The sequence below is a fragment of the Cynoglossus semilaevis genome, chromosome 8, assembly GCF_000523025.1.
Source record: "Cynoglossus semilaevis isolate Cse_v1.0 chromosome 8, Cse_v1.0, whole genome shotgun sequence".
NCBI classification, from domain to species: Eukaryota; Metazoa; Chordata; class Actinopteri; order Pleuronectiformes; family Cynoglossidae; genus Cynoglossus; species Cynoglossus semilaevis.
In genome coordinates, this window is record NC_024314.1 from 28,018,119 (window position 1) to 28,029,958 (window position 11,840).

Sequence of the window (11,840 nt, forward strand, 5' to 3'; positions counted from 1 at the left end):
CGTGGTCCTGTCGGTGAATGATGCTGCTACCTGACCCTGCCTGGGTGAAGCCTCGCTTGTTAAAGAAGTTTTAGTTTCCCTGTGACTCCCTAGAGACAAAAAAAAAACAAAAGCATCAAAATAAACAGATGATTTCCATCGCTCCAGCCTACATTTAGCTAAAAGAAAGAACGATGACGTCATCCTCTGTCTTTATGATTAAAAAAAATCTAAAAATTAAAAAATAAAGGTCTCCAGTTGATTAAATAAAAACGTTGATTAATTATTTTTTTGAATGGATAATTCACAGCTTTTATATCTGTATTTTGGAGTTTTTATTTGACTAATTATTCACACTGTTTTTTTTTTTTTTTTTGTGGTCACCTTTCTGATACACCAGTCAACCCTGTCATATTTATCTATTAACATTTAGGTTCCTGAAGACAGTACACGTTGGGGCCGGTGGCGTCCACTCACGCTGTGAAGTCGGCGGCGGCCGTGGCTGCTTTGGTGGCGTCCGAGTTCAGAGTGGCTCCCCAGACAGCGCCTTTGTGACCCAGAAACGTTCCGATCCAGTCCCCTGTGTCTCCCTGGCGCAACATGGGCTTGCCATCTGAGAAAAGACGGAGGACAGTGTGGGAATATCTGAGATTTTATGGATTCACAGACCTCGGCGTTCCAGAAGACAAACCAACACTGTAGTCGTCTTTTATGAAATTAAAATAACATGTTTTTGAGTTGATGTTGTATTGACATATATTAACTGGACGTAGCTGATGATGTTCTCAGAAAATGACTACTATTTTAGAAAATTATTTTTTCCTGTCTCAATATTCCAAGTATAATTTTTGACATAAAATCTCATTAATTTTGTCTCACTTTAAATTCTGGAGTTCTGCTATTTATTTTTCTGTAATTTTCTGTAAACAATCTTTAAAAAAAAATCAAAAATCTAATAATAGATTTCTTGTTCGTCTTCACCTGCTCACGTCACACAAGTCACGTTTTAGAACCTGAACATATTCCAGAATAATCTCCTCAGATTAGCCCGGATTTCTAGCCCAATATCAATGAGTGTAACCACTATATATCAAACTACACTCCATCTGCCATGTTTGATATCCACTGGTCTCACCTTTGCAGGCGCTGATGAGGAAGTAGCCGTATGGAGTGATTCCACTGAAGGCCAGGTCGACCACAGGCCGGGTGTGACCGGAGCAGGTGAGCGGAGTCTGTCTCATCGCCATGGTCCAGCAGTAGCAGCGGCAGCAGCAGCAGCCCCGGGGGTAGAAGGAGGTTCGCACTCGCGGAGGAGACGGTGGAACGCTAGCGGCTAACCAGCTGCTTTTTGCTAGCAGGCTACGAGAAAAGGCAGCGAGCTAACGGGACTTTGGAGCACTTCCCTTCTCCTCCGACGGCTGAGACGAGAAATGAATGAGAACAGACTCCGTGGCTCTGTCACACTAAATGACAAATCTCCCTCCCGACGAAAAAATAAAATTGCTGTCGTGCTAATAGCTACAACATTGCAACTAACTAGCAACGTGCAGCAAGGCGCAGCTCCTCACGGACGATAAAGCCGGTGTTCCGCCGGACACAGCAACAACAAGAGGCCCATATCCGGCGGTGGCATCTTTCAAAATAAATCACGGCCTGTCGGTCTAACTTCACTTGTGTTGGGGCGTCAAACTCCATCACTCAAGGGGCGGAAAATTCAAAGTTGTGGGTCGAAAAAGAAACATTTATCGAACACCCTAGTGTTGACAACGCTTTGACCAGAAATACTGAATTAAAAAAAACAAAACAACAAAAAAAACAAAAACCAAAAAACCCCAAAACAAACAAAAAAATTAAAAAAAAAGAAAAAAAAGGAGATGTGACGTCATTCATCCCACACCAGGGGAATTCAGTATATAATGACATCAATAATAATAATAAATCTAGTAAAATTGGAATTCTGCAATTGAGAATTCTGCAATATGGAAAACAATAACATAGATTCTCCACTGTAGATTATTATTTTTTTATATCTAAGATCAGCTCTGGTGCCCCGAATAAAATGATAAGGCGGGCCGTATCGGGCCCGCGGGCCTCGAGTTTAACAAATGTGATACAGACCATTGGTTCATTCATTCACTGACTTCATAAACACAAGTTGCCCAATCACTAAAGGTAGTTCTGTGTTACACCTGTGATGTTGTACTCCAGTAATAAAGAGTTTGTAATAGGGATGATGTAAATTCTATTCTTTGTTTTTCTTCTAAAATTCCAAAAATAAAACCAGTTCACACGACGTTAAACACGTGTAGACGTCGTGTGTCAGTGAGTGTAGGAGCTGCTGCAGACGCCCTCAGTTTTACTGTGTGTGAGGAGTGGTCTGTGAGGACGTGAGCACCGGGAGCCTGCTGCAGGATGACAGGCAGCTGGGAAGGTGCCTTGCTCCACGGCTGCGGGCAGAGATGGCGTCCTGATGCCGGTGAATAAGCAGAAAAGCAGAGCAGAGGGAGGGACATGGGAGGATGTGGAGCTGCTGCATCATTCAGAGACCGTCACATGTAGACAGGGGATGAGGAGGAGGCAGCGCTGCGTGGATGATCCACGACGTTTATCGCTCTTTGTTTTTTTCTTTTCTTTTCTTTTCTTTTTCCTCTATGAGATTTGAAGCAGCGGTGTGATCCCTTAAAGGGGGGCAGACGGTGGGGGGGGATTTGCTGTCTGCCTGCTTTCCTCCCTCCTCCTGTGGGGATCTCCTGCTCATCCGACGCAGGTAGGAGAGGGCAACACAGGGAGGGAGTGGGGCGATGGCTGCCGGGGGAGCAGGATGCAGCGGCGGCGGCGGCAGCGGCGGCGGAGACACGGTGGAGGAGTGCCGCGTCGAGGTGGAGCGCCTGACGCGGGACCTGGCCGAGGCCAACCGGGAGAAGATCCGGGCGGCGGAGTGCGGTCTGGTAGTCCTGGAGGAGAACCAGAGGCTGAAGCAGCAGTACGCGGAGCTAGAGGCCGAGCAGGAGGCGCTGAGGCTGGAGCTGGAGCAGCTGCAGGAGGTGGGCTCAGCAGGGGTATGGCTCGTTACTCCAAAAAAAAGTAACGCGTTGTTTGTTGTGATCCGTTACATGTGGTGTTTGTGTGAAGTCTGTGATGAGATGTCGGACACGAGCACACGTCACGTCTCTGTACAGTTTGATCTATAACAGTATATTATTGTAAAAAGGTCTAGACCCGTGCACGGGTCCATGCTGCTCCCTCTCTGGCTACGTCAGCCCAACCACACCTGCTACACGGCTAACAATAGAAAGGCCCGGATCACAACAACAGGACACGGAGCTGTCAGAATAAACAAACACACAGTGACAACGAGAACATCACGAAAAACATCAGTGACAAAAACTATCATGTAGTATGTAGACATAGTGGAGGAGTGGTTGGAGGTCTTGCCTTACAGAAAGAAGGTCATCAGTTCGATCCCCAGTGGTAATGGGTTTTCTCCAGGTACTGTCTGGATCCAGTGTATTAGTTTCACCAATCAAATTATTATTTTTTTTTAATTTTGTCATCTTTGGAGACTCATAAATCATCAACCACAGCCTGAGATGGAGCTGAACATGTTTCACTCGCTGCCCAATGAAATTCCAGCAGATATTAGGTTGATAAAGTATCATGTTGTTGTTATAATTATTTAAACTTTCAACCTTATCGTAACCGGTGAGTTTTAGTTTTTTTTTACTGTTTTGGGGACGTAGAGTCATCAGCAGCTCCGTCGTGAAAAACAACATCTATTCACTGATTTCTAAGTCGTAACAGAGACAGGACTGAGACTCAGAGCTGACTGTGCAGAATACTGAAGGTCAGTATGGGTGTGTGTGTGTGTGTGTGTGTGTTTTGATTCTTTGGGCTTAAAACCTGGTCATGTGACAGAATTTATCTAGTTATGATTCAAGTCAAATTCCTGTTATTAAGGTTAGCGTCGGGGCTAACGCTCAGGTTAGAGACAACGTCTGTCAGGTGGTCCATGTAAATGGACGTCTCGTTGTTGATGTCTTTGAGGTGAGAGACCGCAGCGCTAACACTTCGTATTTTAATCTATTAGTGTTCAAAGTTTCTTTCTTATGCTGCACGGTGGTGGAGTGGTTAGTGCTCTTGCCTTCAGACAATCAAACATCAAGTAAAAAGTATTTAAAAATCTTCACTTTTTTTTCCCTTAGAAATGTTTAAAAAGAACTCCCTCACCTCCTTCACCTGCAGCTACGAACACAGGAAACTGTTCTGTTTAGTTGGAAAATCTGTCTCAAAGAAGAAAAGTCAAAAACAGACTGTGTTCTGTAGTTGTTTAAATCCTGTATTTTGTCCTGTACTATTTAAAATTAACCAACCGGCAAATGATCGGAAAAGACAGTCTCAGCTTTCAACGAGCTTCCAGACAAACCTTAAATTAAACTCACAAGGAATGACACTGCAAACTAAAGACAGAGTACTGGACAGTACTGGACAGTACTGGACAGTACTAGATCAACTGGAGTCCATGGTACTTTTTATTTGGATTAGATTTGTCCATTTTTTAAAACCCTAAACTAAGTCGTTTTGTCGATGCTAACAGCAGTCACAGATCAAAACCGTCCACTTTCTACCTCAGTCCTACACCAGGTCTCAGAGTCCTGACCTTCCTTAGGGTCGACCGGTTTCTCAGCATTGTCCTAAACGCTGAGCTTCTATTGGCTCCCTGCTGATCATCTGTGATGTCACTCAGCCAAAGGGGCGACTCCCTCCCTCCCTCCCTCCCTGTCGTTCTGACCAGAAACTGACTTCACGTCAGTGCGTAAACCAGGAATGATGATGGATCCACATGAGCTCCACTTCCTGTGGAGAAAAACATCCAATGATGGCAGCGAAGACGAGTCAGGTGTTTTTAGGAGTCAACCTGATTTAAAACTGTTGACCGTGTTGATTTGACCCACGGTCACTCTTCATACTGGGCCTGGTATCAGGTGTTAGATAGTCATCCATCTCCTGCCTCAGCCTGAGACCAGGACCGGTCCGGTCCGGTCCGGTCTGATCCGGTTCTGTCTCAGTGTTCTGTTAGTTATGACTCACTCTGGACCGTGAACCATGAAAGACCAGATGTTAACAGATACATATGCAGACGCACAGTATGTGTAAAGTGGGAGCGCGAGTCTCGTGAATAATATATGAGGATGAAGTCAAGATTATTTCTGGTTCAGCTCTGATTCCACTGTAAACGACTTGGGGAATTTTAAGAAAAGTCAGTGATTGGACGTTAGCAATCAGCTGATGATGACATACTGACTCCGTCCACGCCTGGTGTTTGGTCCCTCGAGGTCCCCTGACACATCGGGGGTGGGTGGGTGGATTCAAACTCAAGTCACTCAAGTCACTCACTCCGTCTTCCCAGGTTGATCTGTGTGTTTCCGTGCCTGTAGATAGGATTTCCTTTGTCTCCGTCCGTCCTCCTGTCTCCGTCTCTGTCTCTAGTGCTTTCAGTGTTTTTTTTTTCGCGGCCCAAGGATTAGAGAGAATGCGGTTTTGTCATGCCCCCGGGGTTCTTATTGATCGGTGTGTCTTAGAGCTGTTTGCACAGACAACGACTAATGTGGAGCGAGGACGGCAGAAAAATCCCTCCTCACGTGTGAAGGGAAATCATTTTTACTGCCGTTCTCTTTGTGGCTCAGTGAGAACTTCCACAGCTGACTGTTGGTTTATGACGCGAGGACGGAGATGATTCCAGCAGCAGCCAGTGTTTTGGTTACTGTCTCTGTATTATCTCCTGGTACTGGTGCAGTGGTCTCTCCACGGAGTACCGAGCAGCCCCTAAATCTTGAATTAATTCTGGGTCTAACCAGAAATATTAAGAAATGACAGCTGCTTTAAATAAACATCTAAAACAGAGGTGCTCAACCAGGGGGTCTTGGACCAGCACTGGGCCACAGATCATTTGCTAAGGTTGATTATCCTTGGACCAGCACTGGGCCACAGATCATGAGGTTTTAGGCCAAAGAGAAAAAAAAATGATATCACATCATTTGCTAAGGTTGATTATGAGTGTTAAAGATGTTTTATTTTGAAAATATCAATATCAAATTCTTTAGGAAGTAGACGTCCTTACAACTTGTGAAGCTTTTTTCAAAATAAAAAAAGTCACTAAAAAAGACCACAAATGAAAAGTTATTTTATCTGAAGAAGTTGGGAATTCGTCGACGGGACTGTGTTGGTTTGTTGAAGACGTTTCACCTCTTCATCTGAGAGTCTTCGTCAGAACTGAACAACCAAGTCTTGGTTTCAAAACAAAAAGTTGTTTTTCTTACTCTTAGTACGGCTTCATCACGATCACCGTGGATTTGTTGTGTTTTTGTGATGGTTTCCTGAGAACGTTCTCTCCCACGGAGCTGCGCTGCATCAATACGTCAGCGACGGACAGGTCTATGGGAAAATCTTCAGCCTGCATCAGTATGCTGACAGAGCAGCCAACTAGACACATGGGACGGAGATAAAGTGAGAGTACAGGATGTGATGGATGGAGAGAGAGAGAGAGAGATAGAGAGAGGGAGAGGGACAGAGGGAGAGAGATCAGGCGAGAGAGAGATAGGGAGAGAGAGAGAGATCAGGGCAGATTAAGGATTTTTCGACGTGTTGAAAACAAATTGAGATTTAAAGAATAATTCTCCGGAGCCGTTATGAGTCCAGTGTTCGGTTTCGCCCCCTTGTGTTTCTCCGTTCTACTGTCTGTGATTTGTCTTCGTCCTTGTCTTTTTTTTTTTTTTCAACCAAAGACGGGATGAAGTCATCGTTGGCAGCAAAGCCACTGGGCCACAGACGGAGTGTGGGCAGGTGACAGATTAAGGCTTGACTCTCGGCCAGCGTCCAACATGTTGGACATCGTTCCCAGTTTTGTCCTGGGCTCAGATAAACTCGGCCGTTTGTGTCTTTGTCCACGTGTCCCATCATCATCTGTGGACTAAAAGATAAAGTGTTGAATCACATCTGAAGGTTGTTTCCTGTTTGTTGTGCCTGTTTACATCCATGCGGCTTGTAGATATCAGAGGAATCCGAAGAGTTGGATTTCACAGTGGACACTGATCCGTGGACGTCTCAGGACACGCTGCTATTTCAGACTTCACAGGAGGGAAATGATGGCTGTACTTTTATAGATCAGAACAAAACACTGATATACAAGTGTTTTATATTCCAGTTCCACTGGCAGAAAAAAAAAACAACGAAAACAAATGTATTTTCACGCAGTGAAATGACGAAAAGTACGAAAGTATTAATGCTGAATAAATGTCAAATATGAGAATAATACTTATTTTATTCATTTTGTCCTGGTTTGTCCTTTGTCCCTATTTGAAGAGTCTCTGAGCGATCGTCATGTTTTACTATTATAATATACTGTTATATTACTGTTATATATACAGTAAATACATTTTGTATTTTTGGTAAATAAAGAATATTATCTTGGTCTCCTGAAAAGGAAAAGAAAAGGAAAGTGCCAATACACATATATGTATATATGTGTGTATATATATATGTATATATATATATATGTGTGTGAATGTATATAAACGTATATATATATGTTTATATATATATATGTTTATATATATACAGTACACAAATATATATACACATACAAAAATGCAGGAGACCCTATATATATGTATATACTGTATATATGTATATATGTTTGAACATTACCGGCGTGTCGGACATCCTTTATATATATACAGTATACATATATATAAATATATATATGTATATACATATATATAAATATATATATGTATATACATATATAAATGTATTTATGTATGTATGTGTATATATATATACACACATATATATATGTATATATATGTATATATATGTGTGTGTATGTATATAAACGTATATATATGTGTATATATGTACCAAATACAGTATTATTCTTCATATTGTACGTATGTCTTGACACCTCCTCGTCTCCTCCTCCTTGTCTCCTCTAGGCATTTAGTCAGGCCTACTCCACCCAGCGTAAGGTGGCTGAAGATGGGGAGACCAACGAGGAGACCCTACTGCAGGAGTCCGCCACCAAGGAGGCCTATTACATGGGCCGCATCCTGGAGCTGCAGTCGGAGCTGAAACAAAGCCGAGCCGCTGCCTCCAACTCTGAGGCCGACACCGAGCATCTGAGCAGCCTGCTGCAGGAGCTCAGGGAGGTACGGTACCACGGTACTGTTCAAAGTCCATCTTCACACGAACCCAAACTGTACCTCTGCCAAGATGGAGGACGGATAGCTTTTGGCTAGTACAGTACTGTTTTTTAAGACGCAGTAACTGTCAGTGTTACGTGGTTGTAGTCCCATTTAGAGTAAAAAAGACGATAAAACAAGGAAGGACAGTTAATGGGAGATTTAAATAGAATATTTAGAAGTCGATTGGTGAAGAGTATGAGGTTCTACTCTAAAAATATTTTTTTCGTCTGAACAGAGTAATGAGATGTTGGAGCTGCAGCGCAGCCGCATGAGGGAGGAGGTGAGGGAGTACAAACTTCGGGAGGCGCGGTTACTTCAGGACTACACGGAGCTGGAGGAGGAGAACATCTCTCTGCAGAAACTGGTGTCAACGCTGAGACAGAACCAGGTACGGACGTTAGAGACACAAGAGACGGAAGACGAGGGTCTGTGTAGATCTGAGGCCACTGATGTGGAGACGGCTGCCTTCCTTTTGTTCTTGGGTTTGTGTTGCAGGTGGAGTATGAAGGCCTCAAACACGAGATCAAAGTCCTGGAGGAGGAGACGCAGCTCCTCAACAGCCAACTGCAGGACGCAGTGCGTCTGAAGGACATCTCCGACGGCCAGCTGGAGGAGGCGCTGGAGTCTCTGAAGAGCGAGCGGGAGCAGAAGAAACACCTGCGCCGGGAACTGGTGCACCACCTCAGCATGTGTGACGTAGCATACACGGGCAGCGCCCATCTGACCTTCTCCTCGGCTCCGCCCAGTGGCACCGCCACCCCGACCACTCTGCTCTCTCCGACCGCAGAGGAACCCACAAGGTGTCGACCGACCGCTAATATATATTAGTAACGACGGCATTAACAAATTCCCCAACGCAGTTTGTCCTTTCAGTTTATCTTTTGTGCTGCAGAAAAAAAGTCGAACCAAAACTTTTCTGGAAAAGAAATTCATAACAATATAACAGGCCACATATTTGTAAAAATGAGGTGGCGGTCAAGATTTGGCCCACGGGCCTTGAGTTTTGACACGTGACAGATGCTATACTAATACGTAACAATAACAGAAACAGCTTTGCAGTACAACTTGGCTCCTGTATGTGTGAATGAAAACACTGGTGACGTGGACGGCTGCTCCGTGACCCAAGTGGGACTCGAACCCAGTCTGGTTCAAACGGTTGCTCTCCAAATTTAGACAAACGTGTAAACAAGGCTACGTTTTCACGAGCCAACATGCTAACATTCGACCTTCCTCTGCTGCTCTATTCTGATTGGCTACTAACCAACATACGGCGTTTTCTCCACATCACTGGTCGATAAACTCCGTTAACTTGACCTCCGACCCTTCTAGTGTCTCCAAAGGAAGGTTCTGGACCTGACGACGTGTGTTCTATCTGACATTACAGATGTAACGGTCACCTCCAGGGTGGCATCGGAGCGGGCGCCGCCCCGGGGTCGGCGGCCAGGGCAAACGGAGAGTGCCGAGGGCCGGGTCGGAAGACGGAGGCGGTGACGACCTCTGACCTGTTCAGTGAAATGAACCTGACGGAGATTCAGAAGCTGAAGCAGCACCTGATGGCCGTGAGTCTCCGCTCTCATCAGCCTTGGTTTAATTTTCAGATGTTCTTCTGGCTCGTCTTGGTTATAAAAACAAAAATACAAAGTCTTTGAATAATTTAAACTGGATAATAATAATTTAAACCGCGCTGACACACAGTCTCCCCGGTGTGGACCGATGTCAGCCTCTTCTTTCCCGTAACACGGTCACTCATCCATTCTGCTTCAGATCCAAAAAGCTTTTCTTGAATTTCACATGTGATGAGTCAGTGAAGTAAATGTACGTGTGTGTGTGTGTGTGTGTGTGTGTGTGTGCGTCCTGCAGCTATAACCCTGGTCTCTCTGCGGGGCTGGGCTGCAGGACAGTTTATTTATATCCCTCCTGACACACTAGACTATTGACCATTTTCCAGTGGATGGAGTTTCACTGCTGCTCCTCAGGTCCAGGATGTTTCACTCAATACTTCTGCTGTGCAGTATTTTTTATTTTTGGTTCTTTGTATGAAGTAAACTTAATCCCTGGCCACCAAAAAAAAAACAAAAAACAAAAAACTTTCTTCTGTAAATGTAACTTTTACTTTAGTTTTGAGCCAAAAGACCTGTCGTCTGTCTCCTCTGTTCTGTCCTTTTTTAAAAAGTTTTTAAAGAAACTTCTGGAGTTTTTTTTTTTTTTAACAGTGTCTTGTTTGAGTCCAGCAGGTGAAACTCCAACACTTTTCAAAATAAAACATCCTGGAAATGGAAATTTAATATTTAATTTTTCTCCCGTGACTTGGTACTGAATGACCCAGGGCTCGGTACTGGTCCACGACGAGGACGTTTGGTGCCAAAACAAAGGCTGTGAAGCTGAATGCTAACATATATGTCCCACACTGTAACGCACCTGCAATATACAATATATATGTCTTTAGATAAAACTGTGATTATCAAGAAAACCTATAATAATAAAACAGTCTCTCAATGGGGAAATTCACAGAGTCATTGCAAACAACACAGGCTGCCACAGGAGGCGCCATTAAGGATATGAGGTTCCTCTGGGAATCGAACCCAGGACTCTCTGCTTGCAAAGCAGGCATGCTAACTGCTACACTACCACAATTAATGTAATATAATGTGACTGGAATCTTAAGAAAATACAAATATATTTTGTCTTCGTCTCTAAGGTGGAACGTGAGAAGGTGGCGCTGATGACGAGTCTCCAAGAGTCCCAGGCTCAGCTCCAGCACACGCAGGACGCCCTGACTGAACAGTACGAAAAGACACTACGTCTCAGCCAGAAACTCACCGCCCTGCGGCGCCTGCACCGAAAAAACCAACAGAATCAAGAGGGCCACGCCGGAGTGGCCTCCCAGCTGAATCAGGAGGAACCTGGCAAAGACGAGGAGGAAGGGGACGAGGACGGGGACGGGGACGAGTACAAGACGGAGTCGCTGAACAAAAGTCAGATGTTCTCGTACCAAACGCCCGGCCTGGAGATCCTGCAGTGCAAGTACCGCGTGGCGGTGACGGAGGTGGTGGAGCTGAAGGCCGAGATGAAAATTCTCCGGGAGAAACTGGCTCAGTGTGGGGACGGAGCCGTGGGGGAGAAACCCACCCGAAAAGCTGACCTACAGAGACTGGAGCAGAAGGTTGCATCTCTGGAGAAGAGCTGCCTGGAGGGACGCGAGAAGGTATCGGTACCGGAACCATCTGCCCTGCACGCCTGTCACAAGATAGATTCATGAATATAAAATATCTCATCTGCCGTTCTTCCAGATCTGCAGTCTGGAGTCGGACGTAAAGGCTGCTCAGTCAGCAACCAATGAATGCCAGGGGGCGCTAAACGCAGCCCAGGATGAGCTGGTGACCCTGAGTGAGGAGTTGGCTCAACTGTACCATCACGTGTGTCTGTGCAACAACGAGACTCCGAACCGCGTCATGCTGGATTACTACAGGTAATACGCTTCAGTCCAAGCACCAAGGTGCCGTGTTGATCGGTACCAGGGTTAATTTTGACCAAAGTGATTAATTAGACGTTTTCCAAATGAACTCTCACTGGACGTTCCATGTTTTTTTTTTTTTTTTTTATTTACATACGAGGACGCGG

The 11,840-nt window shown here is 44.9% G+C and overlaps 1 protein-coding gene and 1 pseudogene across 1 annotated transcript in view; one reads left to right on the top strand and one right to left on the bottom strand.

Moving 5' to 3' along the window:
• Window positions 1–1,604, bottom strand: part of strap (serine/threonine kinase receptor associated protein) — a 6,028-nt gene extending 4,424 nt beyond the window's left edge. The window contains exons 1-2 of the mRNA XM_008316014.3: window positions 1,115–1,604; window positions 457–592 (exon numbers count right to left, since the gene is read on the bottom strand). Of these exons, the coding sequence (XP_008314236.1) occupies window positions 457–592; window positions 1,115–1,226 (248 nt within the window). The 5' untranslated portion in view covers window positions 1,227–1,604. The remainder of the gene's footprint in view (window positions 1–456; window positions 593–1,114) is intronic.
• A 120-nt stretch (window positions 1,605–1,724) lies between these two features.
• The window catches only part of LOC103383044 (protein bicaudal D homolog 1-like), an 18,938-nt pseudogene continuing 8,822 nt past the window's right edge, over window positions 1,725–11,840 (top strand).